At 50.6% G+C, this 23,441-nt stretch overlaps 10 protein-coding genes across 10 annotated transcripts; 5 read left to right on the top strand and 5 right to left on the bottom strand.

Annotated features, from left to right (window-relative positions):
• Positions 1-34: 34 nt before the first annotated feature.
• N7510_005286 (dienelactone hydrolase family protein) lies at positions 35-943 on the bottom strand (the record flags this gene model as incomplete). Its single annotated transcript, XM_056977212.1, has 4 exons — positions 35-639; positions 694-741; positions 791-861; positions 915-943. 4 exons carry the CDS (start codon positions 941-943, stop codon positions 35-37), a joined length of 753 nt encoding a protein of 250 aa, XP_056833244.1.
• A 2,278-nt stretch (positions 944-3,221) lies between these two features.
• N7510_005285 (putative C2H2 finger domain protein) lies at positions 3,222-4,918 on the top strand (the record flags this gene model as incomplete). Its single annotated transcript, XM_056977211.1, has 4 exons — positions 3,222-3,247; positions 3,466-4,206; positions 4,334-4,712; positions 4,787-4,918. The coding sequence occupies 4 exons, from the start codon at positions 3,222-3,224 to the stop codon at positions 4,916-4,918; spliced, it is 1,278 nt and encodes a 425-aa protein (XP_056833243.1).
• Positions 4,919-5,714: 796 nt separating this feature from the next.
• N7510_005284 (uncharacterized protein) lies at positions 5,715-7,120 on the top strand (the record flags this gene model as incomplete). Its single annotated transcript, XM_056977210.1, has 2 exons — positions 5,715-6,557; positions 6,611-7,120. 2 exons carry the CDS (start codon positions 5,715-5,717, stop codon positions 7,118-7,120), a joined length of 1,353 nt encoding a protein of 450 aa, XP_056833242.1.
• A 261-nt stretch (positions 7,121-7,381) lies between these two features.
• N7510_005283 (uncharacterized protein) lies at positions 7,382-9,204 on the bottom strand (the record flags this gene model as incomplete). The annotated part of the gene is made up of 2 exons (XM_056977209.1): positions 7,382-9,114; positions 9,171-9,204. The coding sequence occupies 2 exons, from the start codon at positions 9,202-9,204 to the stop codon at positions 7,382-7,384; spliced, it is 1,767 nt and encodes a 588-aa protein (XP_056833241.1).
• A 2,042-nt stretch (positions 9,205-11,246) lies between these two features.
• Positions 11,247-12,652, top strand: N7510_005282 (uncharacterized protein; the record flags this gene model as incomplete). Its single annotated transcript, XM_056977208.1, has 6 exons — positions 11,247-11,384; positions 11,437-11,663; positions 11,715-11,854; positions 11,910-12,004; positions 12,061-12,174; positions 12,224-12,652. 6 exons carry the CDS (start codon positions 11,247-11,249, stop codon positions 12,650-12,652), a joined length of 1,143 nt encoding a protein of 380 aa, XP_056833240.1.
• Positions 12,653-13,706: 1,054 nt separating this feature from the next.
• On the top strand, positions 13,707-15,679 carry N7510_005281 (fungal specific transcription factor domain-containing protein; the record flags this gene model as incomplete). Its single annotated transcript, XM_056977207.1, is given in 5 exon segments — positions 13,707-13,922; positions 13,937-14,425; positions 14,490-15,065; positions 15,130-15,529; positions 15,546-15,679. The coding sequence occupies 5 exon segments, from the start codon at positions 13,707-13,709 to the stop codon at positions 15,677-15,679; spliced, it is 1,815 nt and encodes a 604-aa protein (XP_056833239.1).
• Positions 15,680-16,408: 729 nt separating this feature from the next.
• On the bottom strand, positions 16,409-17,818 carry N7510_005280 (MFS transporter; the record flags this gene model as incomplete). The annotated part of the gene is made up of 2 exons (XM_056977206.1): positions 16,409-17,060; positions 17,229-17,818. The coding sequence occupies 2 exons, from the start codon at positions 17,816-17,818 to the stop codon at positions 16,409-16,411; spliced, it is 1,242 nt and encodes a 413-aa protein (XP_056833238.1).
• A 4-nt stretch (positions 17,819-17,822) lies between these two features.
• Positions 17,823-18,081, bottom strand: N7510_005279 (uncharacterized protein; the record flags this gene model as incomplete). Its single annotated transcript, XM_056977205.1, has 2 exons — positions 17,823-17,856; positions 17,909-18,081. The coding sequence occupies 2 exons, from the start codon at positions 18,079-18,081 to the stop codon at positions 17,823-17,825; spliced, it is 207 nt and encodes a 68-aa protein (XP_056833237.1).
• Positions 18,082-18,516: 435 nt separating this feature from the next.
• On the bottom strand, positions 18,517-20,361 carry N7510_005278 (putative MFS transporter; the record flags this gene model as incomplete). The annotated part of the gene is made up of 6 exons (XM_056977204.1): positions 18,517-18,553; positions 18,619-18,765; positions 18,820-19,287; positions 19,338-19,752; positions 19,805-20,116; positions 20,196-20,361. The coding sequence occupies 6 exons, from the start codon at positions 20,359-20,361 to the stop codon at positions 18,517-18,519; spliced, it is 1,545 nt and encodes a 514-aa protein (XP_056833236.1).
• Positions 20,362-21,039: 678 nt separating this feature from the next.
• On the top strand, positions 21,040-22,843 carry N7510_005277 (MDR family MFS transporter; the record flags this gene model as incomplete). Its single annotated transcript, XM_056977203.1, has 4 exons — positions 21,040-21,141; positions 21,196-21,533; positions 21,590-22,049; positions 22,100-22,843. 4 exons carry the CDS (start codon positions 21,040-21,042, stop codon positions 22,841-22,843), a joined length of 1,644 nt encoding a protein of 547 aa, XP_056833235.1.
• Between the last annotated feature and the right edge of the window lie 598 nt (positions 22,844-23,441).

Below are 23,441 nucleotides of genomic sequence, written 5' to 3'. Positions count from 1 at the left end.
CATGATTTACATTCCGAGTTCCTTGGCTCGTTCCTCACGCGTGCTGGTGGAGGAACTCCAAAGCAGTCTTGTATCCACGCTCGTATTCCTTACGCACCTCGGGGTCCTCCAGATCCGATCGGGCGGCCATCCAGCCGTGGATCTGGGTTGAGAAGGTTTCGACGTGATTGGGAACCTTTAGGGCGGCCTTGAATGCGTCGACATCCTGGGCCGGCTCGTCCTTGGAGGCCAGCATGGCCATGGGCACATTCACGTTCTTCGCATCGTTGGCATCGACCATGGCCGGGTGGCACTGGACGGCGGCCTTGAAGGTGGTGTTGTCAGCGCCGGCGGCCAGCGTCGCAATCTTGCCGCCCCAGCAGTAGCCGAGGATGGACCACTGGAAGCTGCCACCCGGGGCGAGCTTGTTGGCCCCGGCCACAACCGTCGGAATCTTGGAGAGCGTGTTGGGCGGGGCGGCCTTGGTCTGGAAGAAGTTGCCCAGCTTCTCCTTGTGTTCGTCGGTGGTGGGCGGATACCACGAAATGTCGGCCGGGCTGCCCTCGAAGAAATCGGGCATGAACACACGGTACTTCTGCTCATTGGAGGTGGCCAGGATGTCGGCACCTTGGATGGTCTGGTCAAAGAAACCAAAGATGTCTGGGGATCCCATCAGCCGCTGCCCGGGCCCTGTCCTATTGGATGGTCACTCACCGTACACGACCAGGATGGCCTTGGTGGCCGACTCGGGGCCGGTCACATCTGGACAGGGTCAGTGGGTTTGTTTCTGGTCATTACATGTGGTGCGTACAGGTCTTAAGGCCATTGATTTGCTTGTACTCCCCCTTGGCCTGGTAGCCCTTGGAGATGACGGGCGGGATCCTGCACACCGGCGTGGTCAGCAACAGGTTAATGGCAGCAAAAATGTCACGCACGAGCAGCAAGCTTTGCTAACACCGGACATGGCTGCCGAGGAACAGTGGACGAGGCGTGTATTGCGGGGGGATAGTTGGGACGAGACGAGGAATGTCCTTCGCAGGGGGCTAGTCAGAAACGGTCTGTACTGCATGAGAAGAACGCACAATAGGAGAGCAATTCACCACGAAGTCGAGGTCAATTAGGGTGTGTTGTAGGAAGGAGAAGAGAAGGAGAGAAAGCGATGAAGTGGGAAAGAGGGACTCCGCTCGCCGACGTCATCAGGATCTTCAGTGGCCAAACCTTGCGACCGATGGGAAAGTGAGTGCGGGCGGAGGACGGTAGGAGTCCATAATCATGGCCGTCATCGGTGTTTAATTACCTAGTGACGGTTTCCCCCATAGCGACCATGGAATTAGAGCATGGGTAGTGGTATTTTGCGCCCGTCGATCCGGATAGGGAAATATATATCACGCTTTGTTTACTCCCCCAACCACCCACCACACCTACATACATGCCAATCTCTATCTTACTCGTGAGATCACACCGATCGACTTGGTCTGATCGAGAGTTGAATCCGACAAGAGCTGCCTAGATATGAACTATTGCCAGATACCCAATCCGAAGGTCAACTGAGACTATCAGATTTGGAGGTTCACCGTTTTGAAGGGAGACAGGATAGCAGGGTGCTAATAATCTGTACACCGGCACTAGGTGTAGGGATATGTCCCTGCTAGATGCTTTATGCGAGGTTTACATATTCTCATCTGATAGATCCAGTAATGGGCAGTGGTGTGAAGAGTCTCCCTCCCCTAGGGGTGTCTTTTTCACTCCCTTCTCACCATTTACTAGGTACTCACCACGCCATTCAGCCCTGCCAGCAGTCCCGATCGCCGATCTCCCGGCCCTCGACACGCCCTCATTGCTTCGAGAAGATCCGCACCCACGCCTACCGCAAGCCTCCTCTAAAGCCACATCGGCAGGAGCCGACGCGGGCGACGATCTGTTGGGGGTGGAGATGTCCCAGGGTGCCACCTTGCATGGACCTGGACAAATCGGCTGCGAACCGATGGCGATGGGTGCAGTGACGATCGGCGTGTTTTTTTTTTGTTTTGAGGTGCGGCTCCTCGACGCGTACGATCAGGCCAGACCCGCACACTATAGATTTTCATTTAGGAGGATTAGCCGTCGGGCTGGAAATGAATGGAGTGCATTATTAATCATGCACTGTGTGGAGAGAGACTCGATGTCTTGCAATAATAGGAGGGTCCGTTGACTCAGGATTCGACCGAAGGTAACCCTAACTCACGCTGTAATCAACTAACTCACCCACTAACTATCGGATGCATTCCACGGATGCACGCGATGAACAGGCTAATCATTTAGGGCGAGGCAACGCTGCAGGCAAGGCCAGATCGTGGGTGGAGCCCGTGCAGACCACTCCAATCACTCTCGGATAGGACCGACCTGGGACCAATCGGCGGCCTCTCACCGGCTCGGTTACTTTGGAGGGGCCAGAAAAGAAAGAAGAAAGCAGCACCAAGGGAGTTGGCTGACATGCCGGACTGGCCAGAGTCTAACTGCATCGGCCCTCGCGCCCAGACGCGGAGCGAATGAGATGGCTTGCTGCTCGCTTGCCGCTGCCCGAGCACCCATGGGTCTCGTATTCTGGCCATTCCCGGCCATGTCCGTGCGTCTTAACTCCTGATAGATAGGGGAGAGAGCGAGAAAGAGAGGAAGCTGCTCACCTCGCCGACCCGGCTTATATCCGTGTCTTGTTTGGCATTCCTAGCGCAGAGCAATCGTGCAGTAATAGGGAATAGCGACCTTTTTTCTTTTCCTTTTTTTCCCCTTCGCGTAGTGACTTCGTCGTGGGTTCCTTTTTCTCTTGTCCGATGCAAGGAGGCGAACGAACAAAGTATTCCCCCGGTGGCGATCAGATCTCGATCCTTCCCTTTTAAAATGAATATGACTCGGAACGGCCACCCGGGGGACTGACCCAGAGCTGTCAACCACGTTGCCGCCCCTCGCTTTCTTTTCTTTGCTTTCGCCCTTAGGCTAGACCCGTGTGGACCATAACACACATATATCCTTCCCCCCCTCCCCGCGCTGTTCCCCTTCGGCGCCTCTTCCAACGCCACGCTATCTCTACTATTAATCTATACCACTACCGGCTCACTACCTGCGCTGCTTTCCCTTCTGCTTTCTTCCCACCCCCTTTTTCTCTCATCTTACTCTCACTTGGTTCCCTCCACCATTCTTCCTCCCAATCTCTCCCACAGACTTTTCTGTGCGACTTCTACGCCCGTGACTTTCCTTCCGAGATCATGCACGTCTCGCGCATTCGCTGGCCGTGACATCTCACCCTGATCCCCGCGTCGTCGGGCTCGTCTCAGTTCGTGGCTCCATCACCACCATCACAACGCCCACAGGCTGTTTGACCGCCGCCTCCTGAACGGGCTCGTCTGCAACACTCTCCACCACCCCCTCCCCCGCGAGTCTGGGCCTACGAGTATTATCTCCGATCGCAAATCCCAGCGATCGTCGGCTGCCCCTCCTGGATCCATCTAGCCCTTCCGGGGGCTTGTCTGAAGGTCGAGATTGGACATTGGGCCACTCGTACGCTGCCGCTACCGGCCATCTGTCGCACCCGCCGTCGCTCGGCGAATCCCCCGATCTCTTTACCGTGCGTGATCCGTCCGCCAATCTGGCGACCCTCGCAGCACCAGGCATGAGCACCGCGCTGGATGCGCTGGCAGCCCAGCCGTTGAACGCGCGCCGTGCCGGAGCGCCGACCCTCCCCAGCTTTGAGCTGCCGCCGCCACCGTTCAACCTCGCGGCAACGTCCAAGTACCCTTCGCAACCCAGCCAGCCTGCATCACAAGCCCCAGCCAGCGTCGGGAACCTGCTCACGCCACCCGCCACAAACCAGTCCGGGGAGAGCGCCACCCCATCCCACACTCTGGCACCTTCCACCGGGGGGTCCTCGGATCTACCCTCATACTGGTCCAACCCCAACCTGTACGCCGCGGGCCCGCCGCATGCGCAGGCCTGGGCACACTCGGTCTACCCAGCACGAAGCTCTTTCTCTCCACAGTCCGGCCTAGTAGGTCGTGCCTCGTCCATCACATCTCCTCCTACCACCGACGGTCTCTCGACTCATGAGATGCCGTCGATGTCTTCATTCCCACAGCCACTCCCCGCTCCTTCCTCAACCATGTCCCATATGGCTGGCGGAATCTACCCACCCGCTACCTCACCGCCGTCGCTATCGTCGAATGACCCGTACGCCCCCCACAAGGCGCAATCCATGTACGGCGCGTCTCCGCCACTGATCAGTCCGCACCAAGGCGGATTCACTCCCCCTTTACGGGGGCCCCTCCCCCGTGGGGTCGGCCGGGCTAGGCATTCATGCCCAAGGGCGAATGACCTCACACAGCCCGTCTGCCGGACAACCACACATCGGCTTTCCTCGCCAGCCGTGGCCGTCGTACTCTCTGCCGGCCATGAATGGTCCGATCATGACGAATGTACACAGTCCGAACACCCCCATGTCGATGATGGGAGGCATGCAAGCGGGCATGTTGCCCGGGTTCAATAGCGGTCATGTTGCGAATTCACAGCACATGTATGGCGCCCACCAACCGCCGCATGGCATGCCTGCTCCGGCGGCTGATCGGCCGTTCAAGTGCGACCAATGCCCGCAAAGTTTCAATCGCAATCATGACCTCAAGCGACATAAGCGGATCCACCTGGCCGTTAAACCGTTTCCTTGCAAGCACTGTGACAAGAGTTTCTCCCGCAAGGATGCATTGAAGGTGCGTCTTTTCTGCCCCGGCCTCTTTTAGCGTAACCTTTGTCTTTTAGGCTCTATACTGACTCCTTCCCACAGCGACACATTCTCGTCAAAGGCTGCGGCAAGGACGAAACCGATGACCGAAACCTGAGTGGGGCTGCCGACGAATCGGTCAAGAGCAGTGGACTGAGTGAAGACGGGAGCCCGGTCATGAATGGACATGTCTGACGGGTTGAACCCCACCTCGTTTCTACATTTTGTGCATTTCTGTCTCTCGCAAAACTCCAATCGTGTATGTATGTGGAGACCACGAAGATGGAGAGTGTATCTACAGTACAGGCCTTGGGAGTCGGGGTTTTGATGGTTTTTTTTTTCACTTTTTGTTTGGCGAAGGGTGTGTTGTGTGTGATTCTGGCATTTTGGGATGATTTGTTGATTGATCTTCTGTTGGACGGACTATTGTACGCGCTTGTCTCTTTTTTTTACAGCCTGATATCATGTGTGACGGATGTACTTATCTCCTGTTTCTTCTTCTGTGATTTAACCGAAGCGAGCGATGAACTGATAGCCCGGTGTCTCGGCTGCTGGTGTGTTTTTCTCAGGTATATATCGCCATTCTTGCATCATGTTCTGACCTACCCACCACCTAGCGGAAGAATTTCTAGAACCAGTCGCCTTCTAGCGTAGACGACGATGCACCACGGTGGCTAATCCCTTCCCCCCCCCCCCCCCCCCCTCCCAACCGCCTTTATTGAGTACTAGATGGGGCACCGTGCCCCAGTTCTCTTGCTAAATCGAGATCCCGACTGCCACATGGCAGTTTCACTTGAATAGACGCCTCCACTGCCTCCATCTGGGCTTGATGCAACCCGGAGGGTTTATTTGGGTGACGGCAAGTCCGTCTACATGTATGTACGATCGGGCTAGAAAAATCGACTTATTTATCAAACAGACCCCTTTCAGACACATAGAAATACAATTCTGCATGAAAACTCCTTCCTCGATTGTGTAATTGTTCATCATGATGCCTCGTGGGTTGAATCTAAGCCCCGTCCTTATACCCATCCTCTTTGCTCGCTTCGTGGAGCAAGCCGCTGCGTTGCGCCAGCCCTCAGTGGCCATTAATGCCAGCATCGACCTCAATTTTCTTCCTTGGACATATCGCATCCCCAACAAGGTTCAGAATAGAGCTAGTCATGCTCGATTCGACATCCAAACGCCATCCAAGACCCTTAGCCCGGAGACGTTGCTCAGCTTGGATGCACCCCAGATAGATGTTGTGAACGCATCCGTTTTCGACTGGTGGTACTTTGATGCCGTGTCGGATGTTGACCCCGGCGACTCACTAGTCGTGACCTTCTTCACCTCGTCGGTTGTTGCATTCCCGTTCCTGAGTGCGGACGAGTCCTCCGTTCTCATTGCGTACTTGTGGGCATCGTTTGCCAATGGCACCGTCTATGCGGATTTCATCCCGGCTACTGTGGCCACCGTCGTCGGTGGAACAAGCAATGTGTCCAGCACGGGTCAGTGGGCGCCGACGGGCTTCAGCTGGGCTTCTCATCAGAGCAACCTGTCTCAGTATGAGATCACCATCAGCTCGAAGGAAATGCAAGTTAAAGGGCGTTTTACTCTGACTTCGGTGGGTGATGCGATTGCATGCACTATTTCTAGGCATATATCAGGTATTGACACTGCGAGACAGCGTGCCCCTATTCATCTGCCGTGTGGAATCCAGGAAGGAATAACCACCCTCGAGATCGCACCCCATATTGGATGGGCTAACCTCGTTCCCGACGCCACAGGCATGGTTGACCTGACAATCCATGGTTCGCCACTGAGGTTCCAGGGCCCTGGGTATCACGACAAGGTAAGGTCAACATCACTTTCATGTCCTATCTTCCTGTTCCTGACAATAGTAAGAACTGGTCGGACCGCCCTTTCATGGAATCAGTCCAGAGCTGGTACTGGGGCCATGGCCGCCTGGGACCCTATTCCCTTGTGTGGTTCAGCTACCTCGCCCTGAACGACCCCACAAACACAACCTACATGAGCAGCTATGTCGCCAAAGATGGCCAAGCGATCGTCTCATCTTGTGATATATCGCCCTTCGCAGTTTATCCGGTGGGCAGTGCGGGAACTACCGGTGGGCGATACCCACCTCACGTTGGGGATGTCCCCGAAGGATTCCGACTACAGTTCGATTTGGGAACAGAGGGCTTACTGAAGGTTAACGTCTTCGTGGGAACTGTGGTTGCAGGTGACGGGGAGTATTATATGCGGTGGACTGGAAATATGACCGGGAAAATCGTGAAGAACGAGAGTCGACTGCAAGATGCGTGCGCTGCAGGTGGCACAAATACAATACCCGTCTCACAGCCCTCGTTGTTTGCTGGTGTTGCAGTATTCGAACAATTTGCGCTGGTAGAATAAGGGGTTGATCTTTAGACTCATATGGATTGCAGACTATGTGTGCTTTTCGACATGTGGGCCTAGAGATATTTCTCATCGCTGATATTGTTCAATTGGATATCAATATTGCTCTAAAGAATTGGCTGAAATTGCCACCGTTTAAGCAATTCCAGAAAAAGACAAATCCAAACAAGGGGTATCTCGCGTGGCGCGCGAAGGAAAGGGGTCATCAAGAGCACGTAGAAAAAACTAGCGATACATCATACTGCCTCTCAACCACATCTAGTTCATCTGGGTCTTCTTCCACTCATCTAGCAGACCACGGTAATCCTCGGTGCCGTACGGATGGAAGCATTGCGCCAGCAGGCCCTGCTTGCGCTCATGCGACAGACCCAGATCGCGGAGCAGGAAGTCGATATAAGGAATGGCATCGAACACAAAGTCTGGGTTACGGCGACCAAAGCCCGCCGGATAGCGATACTTGCCAAACTCCGAATGCAAGGCAATCTCCCAGGCGAGATCCAAATCGGAATCCTCTCCGGAAGCCTTGCCATCCGAGATGGCCGCGCACAATGCAGGTGGGCAGCGCTCGACGGCAGCGGGCGTGAGCTGACCCCCAAAATAGGCTGTGATCCACAATGCCTGGGCTTGTGCGACCAGGGTCGTGTTGAAGTTCATGGTCACACCCATAAAGGCTAGTGAGCGCTCCTTGAGCAAAGCCAGCGGTACCATGAACCGCGTCAACCGGAATGGGTGCGGTACGGCTGCCTCTGCCTGGTCATCAAGGGGGCGAAACTGAGGATTTGGTCGCGGCTGATCGCGAAGCCGTGGGAAACGACGCAGGATCTCCTCGTCGGCGGCCTGAACGAGCGCATCATCCAACGGGTCGGTGCTCCACGGGAACCCTAGCTCGCGCTCGATGCCCTCTGGCAGAAATTGCAGGTTGGGTGTGGAGCGCCAGCCCGTCGAGCAGATTAAGGCCGTCGTCTGTAGCGTCTCACCCGTGGACAAGTGCACTGTGTGGTCGGAGAGCCGGTCCAGGTCGGCAATGTGCACCTTGATGGTGCCGTTCTTGATCAGTTCGAAGAAGTCGGTCGGGTAGTTGAGGATACTGATGGACGTGGCGCTCCAGAACGGGCTCACCCACGGCTTCAGCTTCTTCATTTCCGGATGCTTGTCGTAGCCGTTGAGCTGCACCACGTCGTTCGCCAGAACCGACCAGAACGAATCCACGATCTTGCGTCCCAGCCAAGTGCCGTGCAAAAAGCTGCGCACACGCGTGTACCCATCCGCGTCTCCCCAAATGCAGGGACTGAACCAGGTCAGAAAGCGTGTCGTGACGAGTTTTTCTAGCCACTTTTTCAACGGGGTCACGTATGGTGGTGCCATCCAGACTGGACCGTGGCCGGACTCGCGGATGACCCAGTCCACCTGCATTCCCGCCGTAGCACACGCGTAGGCCGCATCCCATGCCGACTTGGTGCCCCCGAACACTGTTGCACGCTGACCGGGTTGGAAGATCTTCGTCTCATTCTGCAGTAGATCGCGACAGTGGAAGAGCGGTGCACCAAAGCTCGCCTGGCCCGAAAACGTCGGCAGATATGCTTGCGACGTGATCCCCGTGGCAACAATCAGTTTTGTAGTCTCGATGATTGTGGTCTTGCCTCCATGCAACATAGCTAGCTGCCATGTGCCATCTAAGTTATGCCGAGCGCTCTCCACGCGATGCTCCAGCCGAATGCGGTCGGCGAAGTCGAAGTGGGCTGCATAAGCCTCCATATATTGCTGAATGACCTCGCCGGGGATGTGTTGGCCTGTGTGGACGTCAAAGGTCTTCTCGTCCATGGGGAAGTCACTAAACTCGTAGGTCCCCAGCATGTTATTCGACTTGAGACCTTTGTACAGCCGATCCTTGGCCCAGACCCCGCCGATAGAACTGGCGGCTTCCAAAAGCAGTACATTGCTGCTGGGGTTGACCTCGCGGTAGGTCTTGACGGCGACGAGCCCGCTCCAGCCTGTGTATGGACACTGGTCAAAAATGGGAATGTGAAAAAACATGGGAAATGCTCACCTGCGCCAATGACCACCAAGTCCACGGACTCCATCGTGAATGGAGGAAGCTGGTGGTTTTCTTTGATGTCGGGAAGGATCGAATAACGCGATACGACCAGGGTTTAGCCCGCGCTATATACCCGACGAAGTGCACTGAGTGAAAGAAGAGAAGCGACAGCGACAAAGAAACAGAGTTTTGGGCGTCTTACAGCCTGCGCGGGTCTGCGGTGGTGGGAGGCTAGTGGATGAAGACTGGGAGAACCAGACAGGCCCACTATTGGTGGGACTGTCGGATCTCTAGATGTTAATTACCGCGCCGTTTGGCGATTCTGAGCTTGCGACAGGAGGATCGTGAGCTTCAACTGTGAGCGGCCTGTATCCGATTGGGCACCTGGACGGGAACCCCTCCGGCACAGTGGACGGCCCTTAGCATGCAATCGGTCTAATGCAGTATGCGGTCAGACTAGCCAGTATTAGGCGGGATCATAGCCCGTTTGGCTTCTGTCCGTCGTTTGACCTGTTGCCAACCATGCTGTCCAAGCGGCGGGTCTGGCCCTCCGATCGTCAACCGTTCTGATCCTCTTTGGGGGCTTCCGGACGGCTGGAGGTAAGTTTAGCGTCCCCACTTCCTTTGTCCTTGGGGGACCACAATTTATTACGAAGAGATGTTTATTATTCATAGCCAAACCAGTTCGAGAAGACACTTCAATCAGGAAGCTTCATGCGGTTCCCCCAATCTCAGTCGGGATTGCAATAGAACTTGGACACTATCGAGCTCCTCTGACCCGCTCGGTCCAATGATGAATGGCCAATGGCATCGCATGTTCTTTTGTATTGTCTGATGTACTCATAGGTCCGGAAGGAATAGGCGCGCTTCGATGAGTACTTGAACGGAAACCAAGACAGAACCGGATCCACCTGGCAGCTGCCCGGGGGGCGTGTTTCGATGTCCATATTATTTTACAAGGAGCTCAAAGATTCTTTTCACCCCTGGCCTTCGAAAACGTGGTGGTTTGCCGCCGTGTCCGAAAGACCGCATGCCACCAACCATTCTCCCCTATTTCAGGTACACACGGTCCGGGTCTGTCTGGTTACTCCGGCATCCAGATCTCACCTGGCCCAGTCTAGGCGGTGACTGGGTTGATCGGAACCATCTCCGGGCAGGCTGATCGGCGCCTGTAATCTGGCGGGAAATCGGCCAGCGTGACAATCGTAATTGGATATCCCGTGCATGTCCCTGTCATGACTGGACCGCCGGTTATGAGCAGGTTCATTGCTTTCCCTATGTCTCTGGCCGCACTACACAAAGAGAAAGGAGAAGTCTGCCGGACTCCCCATCTCACATGAACGGAGAAGATTAGCTCAATGGAGGATGGCGGTTGAACTGGTTTGTAGCCGATCGTACAGGGGTATCTGAGGTTGGACAAAGCCTACCTCTACCCGGCCCTGGCAAGCTGTAAGACCATCACCCTGCCGCTGTCCAATGCCGATCGAGCACTGAATGAGGCAGTTCTCACCTGGCCGGAGGGGCATCGTGGGGCGCCCACCCTGTAGGTTTCGAGAAAATGTTACCCGGCCCAAGAATGGTCTCGATTTTCACCCACAAGCCTCATTTCATTCCGGAGTTGCGAGATAAGACCTTCTCCGTCAACCGTTCGAGCCGCTAGAAGGAATTGCGTTCAACGGTGGATGTTAACGATGGAGCCTAAGACCGTGACAGAGGCCACTGACCTGTCATAATTAGTTTTCACATGTTCAGATCTCCTTTTTTGATGGGTCTCTAGCTTTGCAGATAGCGCAACGACCCGCTGACGGCGAGGGCTCCATTTTCTTTTTATTGGGGTTTATAAATCAACTGGGGGGGGATGCGGCCTTGCTTCTTTGTCCGTCCAAGTTCCAATGACAAGAGACACGACGGAGACGAAGTCACCGAGATACTGAGTTGCTGGTGCCGCCACATCCCTGTATGTCAGGTTGGCATTTAGCCTTTATCTAGACAACTCCCCGGTGTTGGAAGTTGTCTCTTTTTTGTTAACAACTCTCCACGACAGAAAGAAAAATCGTCCAGAAAAACGATCCTCGCACTTGGACAACTATGGGTGACTTTGTCACCGAGGCGTTCACTCTGCTGGGGGTGGCCATTGTGGTCATTAGCCTACGAATTCTTGCTCGCTGGACCATGGTTGGACCGAGTAATTTCCAGATCGACGATTATCTGATGCCGTTCGCGTGTGTAAGTGGTACTGGGAGAGCAACGCGATGCCCTAGCTAACCGCGGCTTGCAGGTGGTGTATGGATTGGAAACTGGCGCTGCATATATTGTGGGCGCATGGTTCAAAGGTCTTGCCAACAATGCGATGACAAACGAGCAGCGGGTCACTCTGTCTCCCGACTCCGAGGAATATCGATTACGTATTGGTGGCTCCAAAGTTCAGGTGATCGGCTGGTCCTTGTATACGCTCCTTTTGTGGTTGCTCAAAACATGCATGGCAATATTCTACTCGCGATTGACGTGCGTTCCACTACCAGATCCAAGAAAACAATCGCTAACATCCTGAGTCAGTATGGGCCTGGCCAACATGCGAACTCGGATTCATGTTGCTTTTGGCTTGATCGCTGTGACCTACCTTGCCACGATCTGTTCCATTCTTTTTGGGTGCCATCCGATACACAAGAATTGGCAAATCAACCCCAACCCCGGAAGTCAGTTCCAGCTAAAGCCCCTCTGAATGCCGTTTAACTGACTGTACATTTCAAGACCATTGTCAACCGGCTGTGTCCAAGATCGATATTTATGTGACCGTGGTCCTGAATGTTACCACGGACATCTATCTGATCAGCATTCCTGCCCCAGTAGGTACCAGAATTGGTTGAATTGCTTAGATATTTCTAACATTATCTGGAAATAGATGCTTTTTAAGGCCCGACTTCGGTGGCACGAGAAGGTTGAGCTTCTTGTACTGTTCAGCGGTGGCCTGTTCGTTATGATGGCTGGTATCCTTCGCTGTGTTCTGATTCTGACAGTGAGTTTTGCTCTACACAACTTTGAGTTCTAATCTGAAGGTTCAATAGGCTGGTGCCAATGGCGCTGAGCAAGCTGGCAGCTGGGCCTGTCGCGAGACATTTGTCGCTGTCGTTATCGGCAATGTCCCAATGATCTACCCATTAGTCCGTCGTGCAGCTCGCCGTGCCGGCTTCTACTTTACCACTCGGAGCGGATCTCAAAGCTATCCTGCATATCCACTGTCAGATGGTGACACAAGCAACAACGGATATGTTAGGCGCAAGAAGTTCCGCCATCCCCTGTCGATTCCGGCCGACACGCAGTGGAACACCACAAGCGACGAGCAAATGATCTTGCCGACATCGAGGCAACAGCCTCCCACGTGTACCGCTGGTGATGGGGACTGGGAGACCAATAGTCACACCAGTCAGAACGCCGGTATTAAAGTGATCCACGAAACAATCGTTCATAGTGCCGAGAAAGAAACTCGACGATAATAGAGAATCGATGGTGAAACGAGGTGAAAGGGATCAAACCTCAAGACATGAGAGCACCAGATCCACTTTTTCTTTCATTTTTCTTCTTAGCTTTGTAGGCTTTTTACTGTGGCATCAGACGACCACTTTTGGTGTTGAAAATCTTTTATACCCGCTTTTTTCTGCGCGCCTGTTTTTGTTAAATTTCTTTTTGTGTTTACATCTAGCGGGGCTCCGTTGACACGCATCATGAACAATGTACTTAAAATTTCTATACCTATACCAGCCCCTAAATTGGACCTTACAAATTGGTGGTCTTATAGATAGCCGTCTTTGTTGTACGTTTTGTATGCCTTAGGCATCCATTAGAGACAATCTCCATCCAAAATTGCCGTGAATTCCGAGACCCACAATTAGTTTCCCCGCTTAAATTCCGTTGCTGGTTGCAATCCATAATTCGGTAACTGCAGAGTGTATGACCCTGTCGCAGCATGAAAGGGAGTCAACAGTGGCAAGCAGCAATCGGGGATCCGAAAAAGGTGACTGGCCATGATTTATCTTCAACACAAGCCTGTGATCCTTCCCAGGACCAAGATGCTAGCCGTGTAGCCCCCAGCGAGTCTCAGCCAAAACGGCCGAAAAGGGGAAAATATGTCTCCAAAGCGTGGTTTGTGCTCAAATGTCCATTTTCCACAATTGAAAACTGGCTAACCACAATCAGCGGCTATTGTCAGAAACGAAAGATCAGGGTAGTGTAATCATCTGGAAGCTGGAGAATCATGCAGAGTTGCTGACAAGTCACATTTCGTGATCTAAATAGTGTGACGGAGGGTCTCCATGCCACTCATGTGTGCTAAAGGGAAGAGACTGTCAGAAGAAGACGACTGACATGCGCGGAAGACGTCGGGATGCCAGCAGACGCTCATACGAACATAACAGGTCAGTCGAGTATGCTTGAGCTTACAGCGGCTGTTTTATTTGAGAATTTGCCAAGAACTGAGAGACAATCCAAAGGAGCACTGAAAACGAACTTCTATTTCGAGTCAGTCGTATTGAAAATCAGCTGAGCCTGATCATGCCCCCAGAAACTCACTCTCAGAACCATCTTGGAGACACTCTTACAACCCTCACTCAGCCGGGCAGACTGCAGCCGCTACAGGATGTTCCGGCTGCTAATTCCCTTACACGAAGTCAAGGCAGCACTTCTTCGCAGCACGTGCCCACATTCTCCGGAGAAACATCCTTAGCACACAATATTACCTTGATCGAAGGTCGCTTAGAGCAGATGGGAGTTATATATGAGAGGTTGCGATCTACTTCTCCAGGGCACTCCTTTGGATCCCATTTGACACCCCCCCGGATGACTTAGCTGATCATACCTCAGAGCGCGGCCAGACAAGCTACGTCCACAAGATACTAGACTCCCACGGGGTTGTGCCCGATAAAGAGCTGTGGAGTGGTCTCATACGCAAATTTTGCGAAGAAGTTCATATACTCGTTCCCTTCCTCCATATTCCTGCATTATGGGCTCTCTACGAAGAGACATGGGAGAAGTTCTTTATTTTCTCCACACATGGTCATCTAAACAGTGAGAATCGGATCCAGGTCGCTCATATACTCCTGTGCCTTGCCAATGGAAAATGTGTCGAGTCTTCGCGACTTCAGTCGGGAGAGGAACTATACTCGGCTGGTTGGAGCTTATATAGTGCGGGAAGAGATATATTTGGTGACCTTCTTGACAGTTTTCACGATGGTGATAACCAGATCATTGTTTTGCAGACCATAACCTTGATGGTAAGGGCTCCAAGAACGAAACTTTCGTCCGTGCATAAAATATGATACTGATTTTTGGGCCCAGGTTGTTTATCTCTTCCGCCTCGATGCACATGGCCCAGCTGAAAAGGTCTTGGCTCTCACCATCTCGCATGCGCACCATATTGGGCTCCACAGACGCAGAGTAGTGGATAGCATGGGGACCTTTGAGAGCGAGATGTGCCGCCGCCTGTGGTGGTGTATGTACATTTTGGATCGTCGGCTGGCCCTTGAAACAGGGCGTCCGTTTTTAATCCAGGACGTGAACGTCGATGTCGGATTTCCTCAAGATGTGAGCGACGAGTGGCTTCGAATATGCCACGACTCACAATTTTCGGTGTCCAATGCAGCGTCATGCGAGAATATCTCGTCGGCAGTACCGTACCTGATCGCCATGACTGCCTATTCGAAAGTAATTGGGAAAGTCTGGGAAGCCTTATATGGCGCTTCCACGACCGAATCTACACCAAGCCATTTTCTCAATGAATACTTGATGCATTTGATCGCTCAGTCTCAAAAAGAGATCCAACGGGAGTTCACATATGACCCTTATTGTCCGACAGAGTGCAGGACGGAAGGGCTGGTTTGGTGGCAGGTGAAACAACAATTGATTATGCGAATTGTATGTCCATTTCCCATAAATAATGTTCTTCCAAATCGGCCCTCTCATGCTGACGTATCTCAAGCGGTGGTCTTCGCTTCACCTGCTAATCCGAAAGCCGATGCTCCATAAAACGCTATCTCATCAACAACCATCCTCAGAAACTATTGAGAATGAAGTCATGTGCATGCATCTGGCTCAGAGTATCATCGAAAACTTCAGTAATGTTCCTGAGGAACACCCCAAGTACACGTTTCCATTCCTGCATTATCTGACTGGCGCGACTATAATTGCGTTGGGATTAATCATCAAGCAACCTTCATTTAAACGTGCCTATGGCGATTTGACACTGGAGGCGGCGAGATCACTAGAGAACCACTGCCGGATGACATGGGTGTCTGGTAGAATGGCCCGAGCTGTCTGGAAACTAAATCAAATGGCAACTGCAACACTAGACACTGTCACTCGAATCTCTCTACCAAGCGGTGAAAGCCATCATAGTATGGCGATTGGCGGTCCAGGATCATCCATGCTTAATGGAGCTCGATTCCGATCAATATCGGAATATCCCGACGAAGAAAGATCCAGACCCGCCCCAGGAGAGCGGCACCCAGGGGCTCTTGTTCAAAGAATGATGTCTTTTGCAGAAGAATCGCAATATGCCCCAATTACTCGGGAATCGAAACGGAGCAATCCCAAGGTCGGTAGCCACCATATCGAAGAATCCTTGACAGCATCTGATACATTGGATCCCAACCAAGAGGGAAATTCCAGCTCCCAAGAGGCACCATCATGTGGATATAACGGGGGGTATAATGCGGGCCTACAAAGTACCGAAGACACAGTCTATGCTTCACCTATTGGCTCTCGCCGAGTCGACACGCTAGCCACAACAGTGCCTATTCATACAGTGCGTGATAATAGAGTATCAGCACCCGATCCAAATGCATGGCTGCCTGGAGAGATGATAGGGGGCGGAATGGAATGGCTACAAACATTGTTTACAAGCGACCTGAATACTTATCTCCCTCCAGTCTGGGATTGATGTATGTCCCAGACATTAAAAAGGAACTCTCGATGCGTCTCATCTTAGCACAAAATCAATATTCACGGAAAGAGACATCTGCGTAGTACGGATTACGGAATGAGCATAAAAAGAACGATACAATTAACTATAGCAAGGGTTATGGAGGTAGGCCAGTGATTGCCTGCAAGTTTCCGGATGGATTGTTTAGATTCTGCTTTCTAGCCGCCAGGCTCATTCTGTACTCTAGATATACCATATGCTTGATGATAGACTTTTCGTGCTAGTCTCGTTCGTAAGTCTTAATTTCTTATCTCTTTTCACGCACAAGAAGAAGCTTTTAGGAAATAACAATCTCCGTGCCACTTCCTTTCGCAATCATGGGGCTTCGCTCACGGATTCTATGACCATATTTGTAAAAGATGAAAGGAATAGGAATGAGGACCGTTTCAACGAGAGCAAGCAATGTCCCAGCCCAGTTTGGCCCCAAGGTGTGGTACATCTTGGAACCGGCAAGGGGGAGAACTCCAGCCAGGCCGTAACGAATAATCGAATTGCCCGCCAGCCCGGATGCTGCATATACGGTGTAACTTCCCGCAATGTAGTTTGTTGCATAGATGAACGTCAAACCATTCCCGAGTCCGAATGGAAGACCGGCAACTATAGGGTAAATCGAGTGAACGGGTGGCCGTGCGGTCCAAGCAAACCAAAATTCGCCAACTGGAATCAGAACACTTCCGATACAGATGGCAAAAACTGCAGCCTCTGGAGCTGGTCGTCCAGTAAATCGATCGCGCGGGTGCTTGGAAATAATCTTTCGAATGATGGGCTCCAGGACAACAGCTATTGCAGTACCTGTCCCGATTCCACAATAGCTAAGCCCAGCAAGGCCCGGAGACCAGCCACGAAGCTCTTGGAAAACAATAGGATAGGCCACAAAACATAGGAAGAGAACTGCATAAACAACTCCAACATATAAGTTCCAGAAAAGACTTTTTCGAAGAAAAGAAATTAGTATCCATGTTCAAAATAGAAGCGTGGAGACTTTCAAAAGAGAGATTTACCATATAGGCTCAAAGATGATCATTCGAAATGGTCGGATCATGTTTATCTTCAAGACCTGAATCCCCGTCACTTCATGGTCGAAGCGGCACCACCACCGTTGATCACCGGTTTCTTTCTGTTTGAGTTTTGTCCTTTTCCGTAGAAGAGCGGGTGCATAGGTCTCTTTGACCAGAAATATCAAGAGCAAGGAAACTCCAGTACAGATCAGGACAAGCCAATTGATCCAACGCCAGCCGAGATACTCGTACACAAAACCACCGATTATGGGACCTGTATGTCCAGCACCCAGCTTAGAATTAGCCATACGGCATAAAATGTTATTCACCGCGGAAATCATACCAAGAACTGGCCCGTTCATAGTTCCAAGGCTCCAGCAACTTAATGCCAATGCACGGTAATTATCGTCTGTAACATCTGTTACACTTCCTGGTGCGCCTGCAATCATTGTTCCCCCGAAAAAGCCACCTAAAAATCGACTGATAAGAATGGCTTCGATATTGGGTGCAAGAGCAACTGGCAATATAAGAAGCCCGAAGGAAAAAACCGAGATGAGATAAATCGGTCGGCGGCCATATATCTCTGACAAAGACGAAAGGATAACAGATCCCAAAGCAAGACCAAAGAGATTGGTTGTTAAACCAAGAAGTATAACTGTCTTAGACCCAATTTTGAACGTTTCTTGCATTCCCTCAACCCCTGAGGTATACATGGTAGTATATATTACTCTGTAAATTGGGTTAGTTTTACCACCCAATTTGGATCAATGAGTACTTACACTATCGTGGTTGAGAAAGACATAGACGCGACAATAAAGCTCCGGTACCATACCGACCACGTTCGTGGGTTTTCTGGATCTACTGCTTCCCAAGTGATCTCGAATCTGGGATCGTGCGGGATGGCGGGAGCTTCAGGGCAATCGACTATGTCGGAGCTTTTACTGTCATCCATCTTAAATGAAGATGAGCGAATCCTCAAAAGATTTTTCTTTTCCCCCTTTTTTCTCTCAGAGGAGTTTGCCCACCTTTATGACACTAAGATATCTTGCGGGGTTAAGAAACGGAATCTTAAGATTCCGCGTCCCGCTAAATCTAAAGCAACTAATCTTACCCGGTGCGTACTCACACTCAGCCGAGGATCTTGCACTTCAATTAATGGGTTTGAAAATTTTCTGTGGTATGGGCCTCTGAAAAAGTCTTGAACCAAGATACAGTATTTCACCTGACACCAAACCGACCTTCCGTCCTTCACTCTGTCGGGCAATAAGGGTCATACGTGAGCTCCCCTTGGATCTCTTTTTGAGACTGAGTGACCAGATGCATCAAGTATTCATTTTCGTTACAATTTGAAGAAGTCGACCTGATATTGACTATTTCACTGGGTATTCTAGGCGACATGCTTCAACGTCCATGGTGTTCGAATACTGTCTTGCAAACCTGCTGGTCCTATCCATAGGAAATATGATCATGCTTGTATCATAAGGCATACCGAAAGAATGCATTTTGCTTGTCTGTGAGGTCGTCGAATGCGATCGTGTCTCGTTGAACCTCGTCCAAGTCTAGTGCACTTCGAAGTTTATTTTCTTTCCAGAGTACGCGGTACAGCAACAAAGCGGCGACTATGGTGACGCAATAACTATTATCTGGTTAGATTGCACAAAAATCAATAGACTCTGGCTCATAGGCTTACCAAATAATTATACCGGTCCAAAGCTCTGGGTAATGCTGCGCTATTGTTCCGCTGTTCACCAGTTGTGGGCCAATGATATTCCCTACAGCATATGCCACGAAGACTGTAGCTGCCATAACAGTTTTTTTGGTGGCCCCTGCCACATTGCTGGCTCCAATGGTGATGATCAGGCTTACCACAGGACCGAAAAAGCCGGTTAGTGCGTAACCTACAACTGGGGTAGCTGGATGGTATCCCCAATGTGATTTCCAGATCATGGCAGAACCTGCAATTACAGGAAGGCAGCAAGCAATGAGCATTGGGATGCGTGTATTGGGGACACGACTGGAGATGTATCCACATAAAGGAATGAAAATGATACAAATGCCACCCACGGGAAACTGGAATAGAATAGAATCAAGGGTGTTATAGCCAAAAGTAGACACGATCAAAGGACCAAAGCCCGAAATGGCACCATTGATAGTGTATCTGCTGTTGTCAGCCTTGCCGTTCCAAAATTTAATGATGGATGAACTCACGCCGCGGTCATCATAATGGCTACCAAATAGATTTTGACATCCATTACAGACTCTTTGATCTGATAGAGCTTAATTTTTTGACAACGTACACCAGTCTGGCCTTTCCGCAGTCGCTCAATTGCCACGATTCGCTCTTCTGGAGACAGAAACCAAGCTGAGACTGGGGAGTTTGGCATTATGCAGCACCACAGACCAAAAATAAATGTCAATGCCCCTGCAAGGATATAGATATACTGCCAGCTAGCTAGATCATCTGTTTCCATCTGGGCAAAACCGTAATTGAGCGCTCCACCGATGATAGTAAACCAACCGGTGCCGGAAAACCACCATGCTTGGCGCAGAGCTTGCTCTTCTTGTGTATAGTAGCCACTAACGATAGTCATGAAACCTGTTGGAATGACGCTCTCAATGAAACCTTAGTTTGATTAGATGTGCTGTTATTACAATAGAAACGCAAAAGAACGCACCAAGGAAAAATCGCTGGGCGAACAATCCGTGCCATGACGACACCCCGGCAGTGGACGCACAAACAATGGCCCAGAGAAGGACCACAGGACCGAAGACGTAGCGAGTAGTAAATCTCTGAAAGATGAAAGTCATGGGGTACAGACCAGCCAACATCCCAAAATAGAAGACTGATGTTGCCCAGCTTAAACGTGAAGTGTCGGCAGACGGTGAAGAGGTCGAATAGTCGATTACTTCTAGGGCTAAATCCGTGGTCATGCCAAAAATGGATGCACTACCTAGAATGGCCTTGTCATAGTAAACCATTCCATAACCTGCGTTCGGTTAGTCGGATACTTAATGGCATAGCACTTTTCAAGGCATCTGAAGGTGGTGCACTATCAGGGAACCAACCTATGAGCATCGCGGGCATGAAATACATATCGATCTTTCGAAGGACCTTTCTCTCCATATCCGGGTCAATCGCCTGGGCAACATCGCTCACAACAGCCAGTGCCGCATCTTTTTCGGACTGATGAACCGAGTCCATGGCACTTGCGATGGCGGGGACTTGTATCATCTTTTTACGTCCAAAGATATTCTGATAATGAAACTAGATGTATCAAACCCTGCCGGATGAGGTTTCATCGTGCAAAAGTGCAAGTAACAAGGCAGGAGAAAATTTTTCTTTTGGCTTAGCGGCTTCCCTATTAGGACGTCCGATATCGCGGGATCTACCGCCGTCGAACATATTCCCACTGCGTAATTTTCCAAGATTATATTTTCCTTATTATTATTGTACAAGGACGTAGCTAAAGAATAAAAGAATGTTCTAACACATTCAACAAATAATTCCAAGCAGTGTGGCCTTTGCGAGCATATGTTCGCGCAATATATATTATTAGATTCGCAAAACTCAAAAACAATTGTTTTTGTTCTCTGTGTGATGAGTTGAAACCTACAATTCTTGTTTTGGCTATGTATCAAATCTATATTGTTTACTAGACAGGGAAAGAACATCGATCACAGGATTGAAGAAAAATACGGGCATCGGGGCTTCCCGTTATGATTGCTGGTGGGCTCCCCCACTTCAATTGCGGATTATGTGGGGCAGACCACTAAACCAAATTTTCATGGCTTAGACGAGGGGAACCTTTTGAGTCAGATCACACTCGCTTTCAGGGTTTCCTGGGGTCTTGAGACGAATAAGAACTCCATTTTTATTCCCCTTGGAAAAGGTGACTGGAGACTGTTCGTCATGGATAAGAAGTTATCGAGTGTTACGATGGACCCTGAATCAACTATCCCGACACCGCAGCGGAGTAAAGTCCAACTTTTTGCCATTATGGTCGCTCTTTCGGTATACATACTCCGTCCATTTAGTTGTATTTCCCAGAATTTGACCGGTATCTAGTTGTCTATGTTCGTTGCCGCGCTAGATCAGACAATAATGGCTACGGCGATTCCAACTATCGCTGCAAAACTTCACTCTGCAGCCGGATATACCTGGATTGGAGGCGCTTACCTTCTTGCAAATGCTGCTGGTGCCTGCATTTGGGCCAAGCTGTCCGACATATGGGGTCGCAAACTCATTTTACTTCTAGCGGTTGTGTGGTTCTTTATAAGCTCCATTATCTGTGCCACTGCTGTGGATATGCCAATGCTTATCGCTGGTCGTGCGCTGCAAGGCGTCGCTGGCGGTGGTTTAATCCAGCTGGTTACCATCGTTATCTCTGACCTCTTCAGTATTAGGTAAAACCTTGTGAAATTCATTTTACATTCTGACGTACAAGCTGACAATACCCCAGACACCGAAGCCTCTATCTTGGATTGATGGAATTGATGTGGGCTCTGGCTGGTGGCATTGGTCCACTTCTTGGCGGTGCATTTTCTGAGTACGTTTCTTGGAGATGGAATTACTGGATCAATTTGCCTGTTTCAGGGCTCGCTTTCATACTTTTATCGTTCTTTTTGGATGTGCATAATCCCCAAACCAAGATTATGGATGGTTTCCGGGCTATTGACTGGTTTGGAAGCATATCTATCTTGGGTCTCACCTTGATGCTGCTCCTGGCATTGGATTTTGGCGGCGAGACATTTGCCTGGAGCTCACCGCAAGTGATCTGTTTGATCGTGTTTGGGTCACTTTGCTCCTTGTTATTCATTTATAGCGAGAAACGGCTTGCCAAACACCCTCTTATGCCACTGAACCTCTTTTCTCGGGGGTCTAATGTTGCTAGCCTCGCAGTGGCCTTTGCACATGGTTTTGTGAGCAGACCTTTCATCTCACAAAGTTTGAGCTAATTATCGACGAACAGGTGTTTATTGCTGGAGAATACTATATCCCGCTGTATCTCCAATCCGTGAAGGGTGCATCGGCTATGCGATCCGGAGTCATGGTCTTGCCCCTTGTCATCACTGAAGCCCTTTCCGGCATAGTCACAGGCGCAATTATCCATCGAACTGGACGATATCTAGAGCTTATCTGGCTAGGGCTGGCCTTGCTGACGATTGGGAATGGTTTATACATCCATCTCAATACCCACTCATCTCTAGGTGAGATAATTGGTTATCAGATTGTCGGTGGTATTGGATCTGGATTCCTTTTCCAAACCCCAATTATCGCTATTCAAGCAATGGTATCTCAGGACGAAACGGCGACAGCGACTGCTACACTTGGTTTCATTAGAAATCTCGCAACAGCTTCATCAATTGTTATTGGGGGTGTTGTTTTCCAAAACAGCATGGCTCACATGAAGCCTGAGTTTCTGGCCGCTGGAATGTCAGAGTATATGGCGGAGAAGATGTCGGGAGATTCTGCTGCGGCAAATATTGAGCTCATAAAGACCATTGGAGATGCGACCCAGGTGCTTACTGTCAGGAACGCCTTTTCCTGGAGCTTGAGAAATATGTGGATCATGTATACATGCATGTCTGGCTTGGGTATATTTGCAAGTGTGTTCGTTTTGAAGACTCGCTTGGGGAAGGAACATGTGGAAACGAAGACTGGACTCAAAGAGAAAGAGACTACTGTGGCAACTGCAGTCCCTATCCAACAATAATTGGATAGAATAGAGTTCTGTGCGATAGCAATGGACTAACCTGGAAATTGGAAATAATTATGTATTTTCTTTATTAACTGATGTTTGCATGTGGCAGGAACTGTACACTTTACAATGTATATGAACAAGCAATCACATGCCATTAAGTTGTAAGCTGTCAGAGATAAGAGACCAGAATTGCAATCTAAATCAAAGCTGTAAAGCAGAGGCTGCAGACCTTGAACGATGACAAAATGCGGTATTGTGGGATTCTGTTTGCAGGAGCTCAGATGGCTTGGGTGTACGTGGATGACCAATTTGTTTCGATGCTGGAAGGCGAGAAGACAGTGCAAAAATGGCTCGGCCGCACCAGTGGTACTGATTGAAGGAAGGACATACAAAGTAAACATTCAACTGAATAAAAAAAAGCACTCTTTATAGATCTATACCGCTACTCGATCACAGACGCCATTGGATTAGGTTTTCCTGAGCGTCCCTTGGATCAGCAGCTGGCAGACGTGGCGGGGGCAATCCGAGTTCACTCGCAGCTTCTCGTGCAGCCCAAAGACCAGTCACAAGACTGGCCAAGGTTTGAACACCTTCAGCATTTCGGCCCTTT

The sequence above is a fragment of the Penicillium lagena genome (assembly GCF_028827675.1).
Source record: "Penicillium lagena strain IBT 129212 chromosome Unknown utg000003l_segment0_segment0, whole genome shotgun sequence".
NCBI lineage: Eukaryota > Fungi > Ascomycota > Eurotiomycetes > Eurotiales > Aspergillaceae > Penicillium > Penicillium lagena.
Note: the sequence above shows the minus strand (reverse complement) of the source record. Positions and strands in the feature narration are given on the sequence as shown.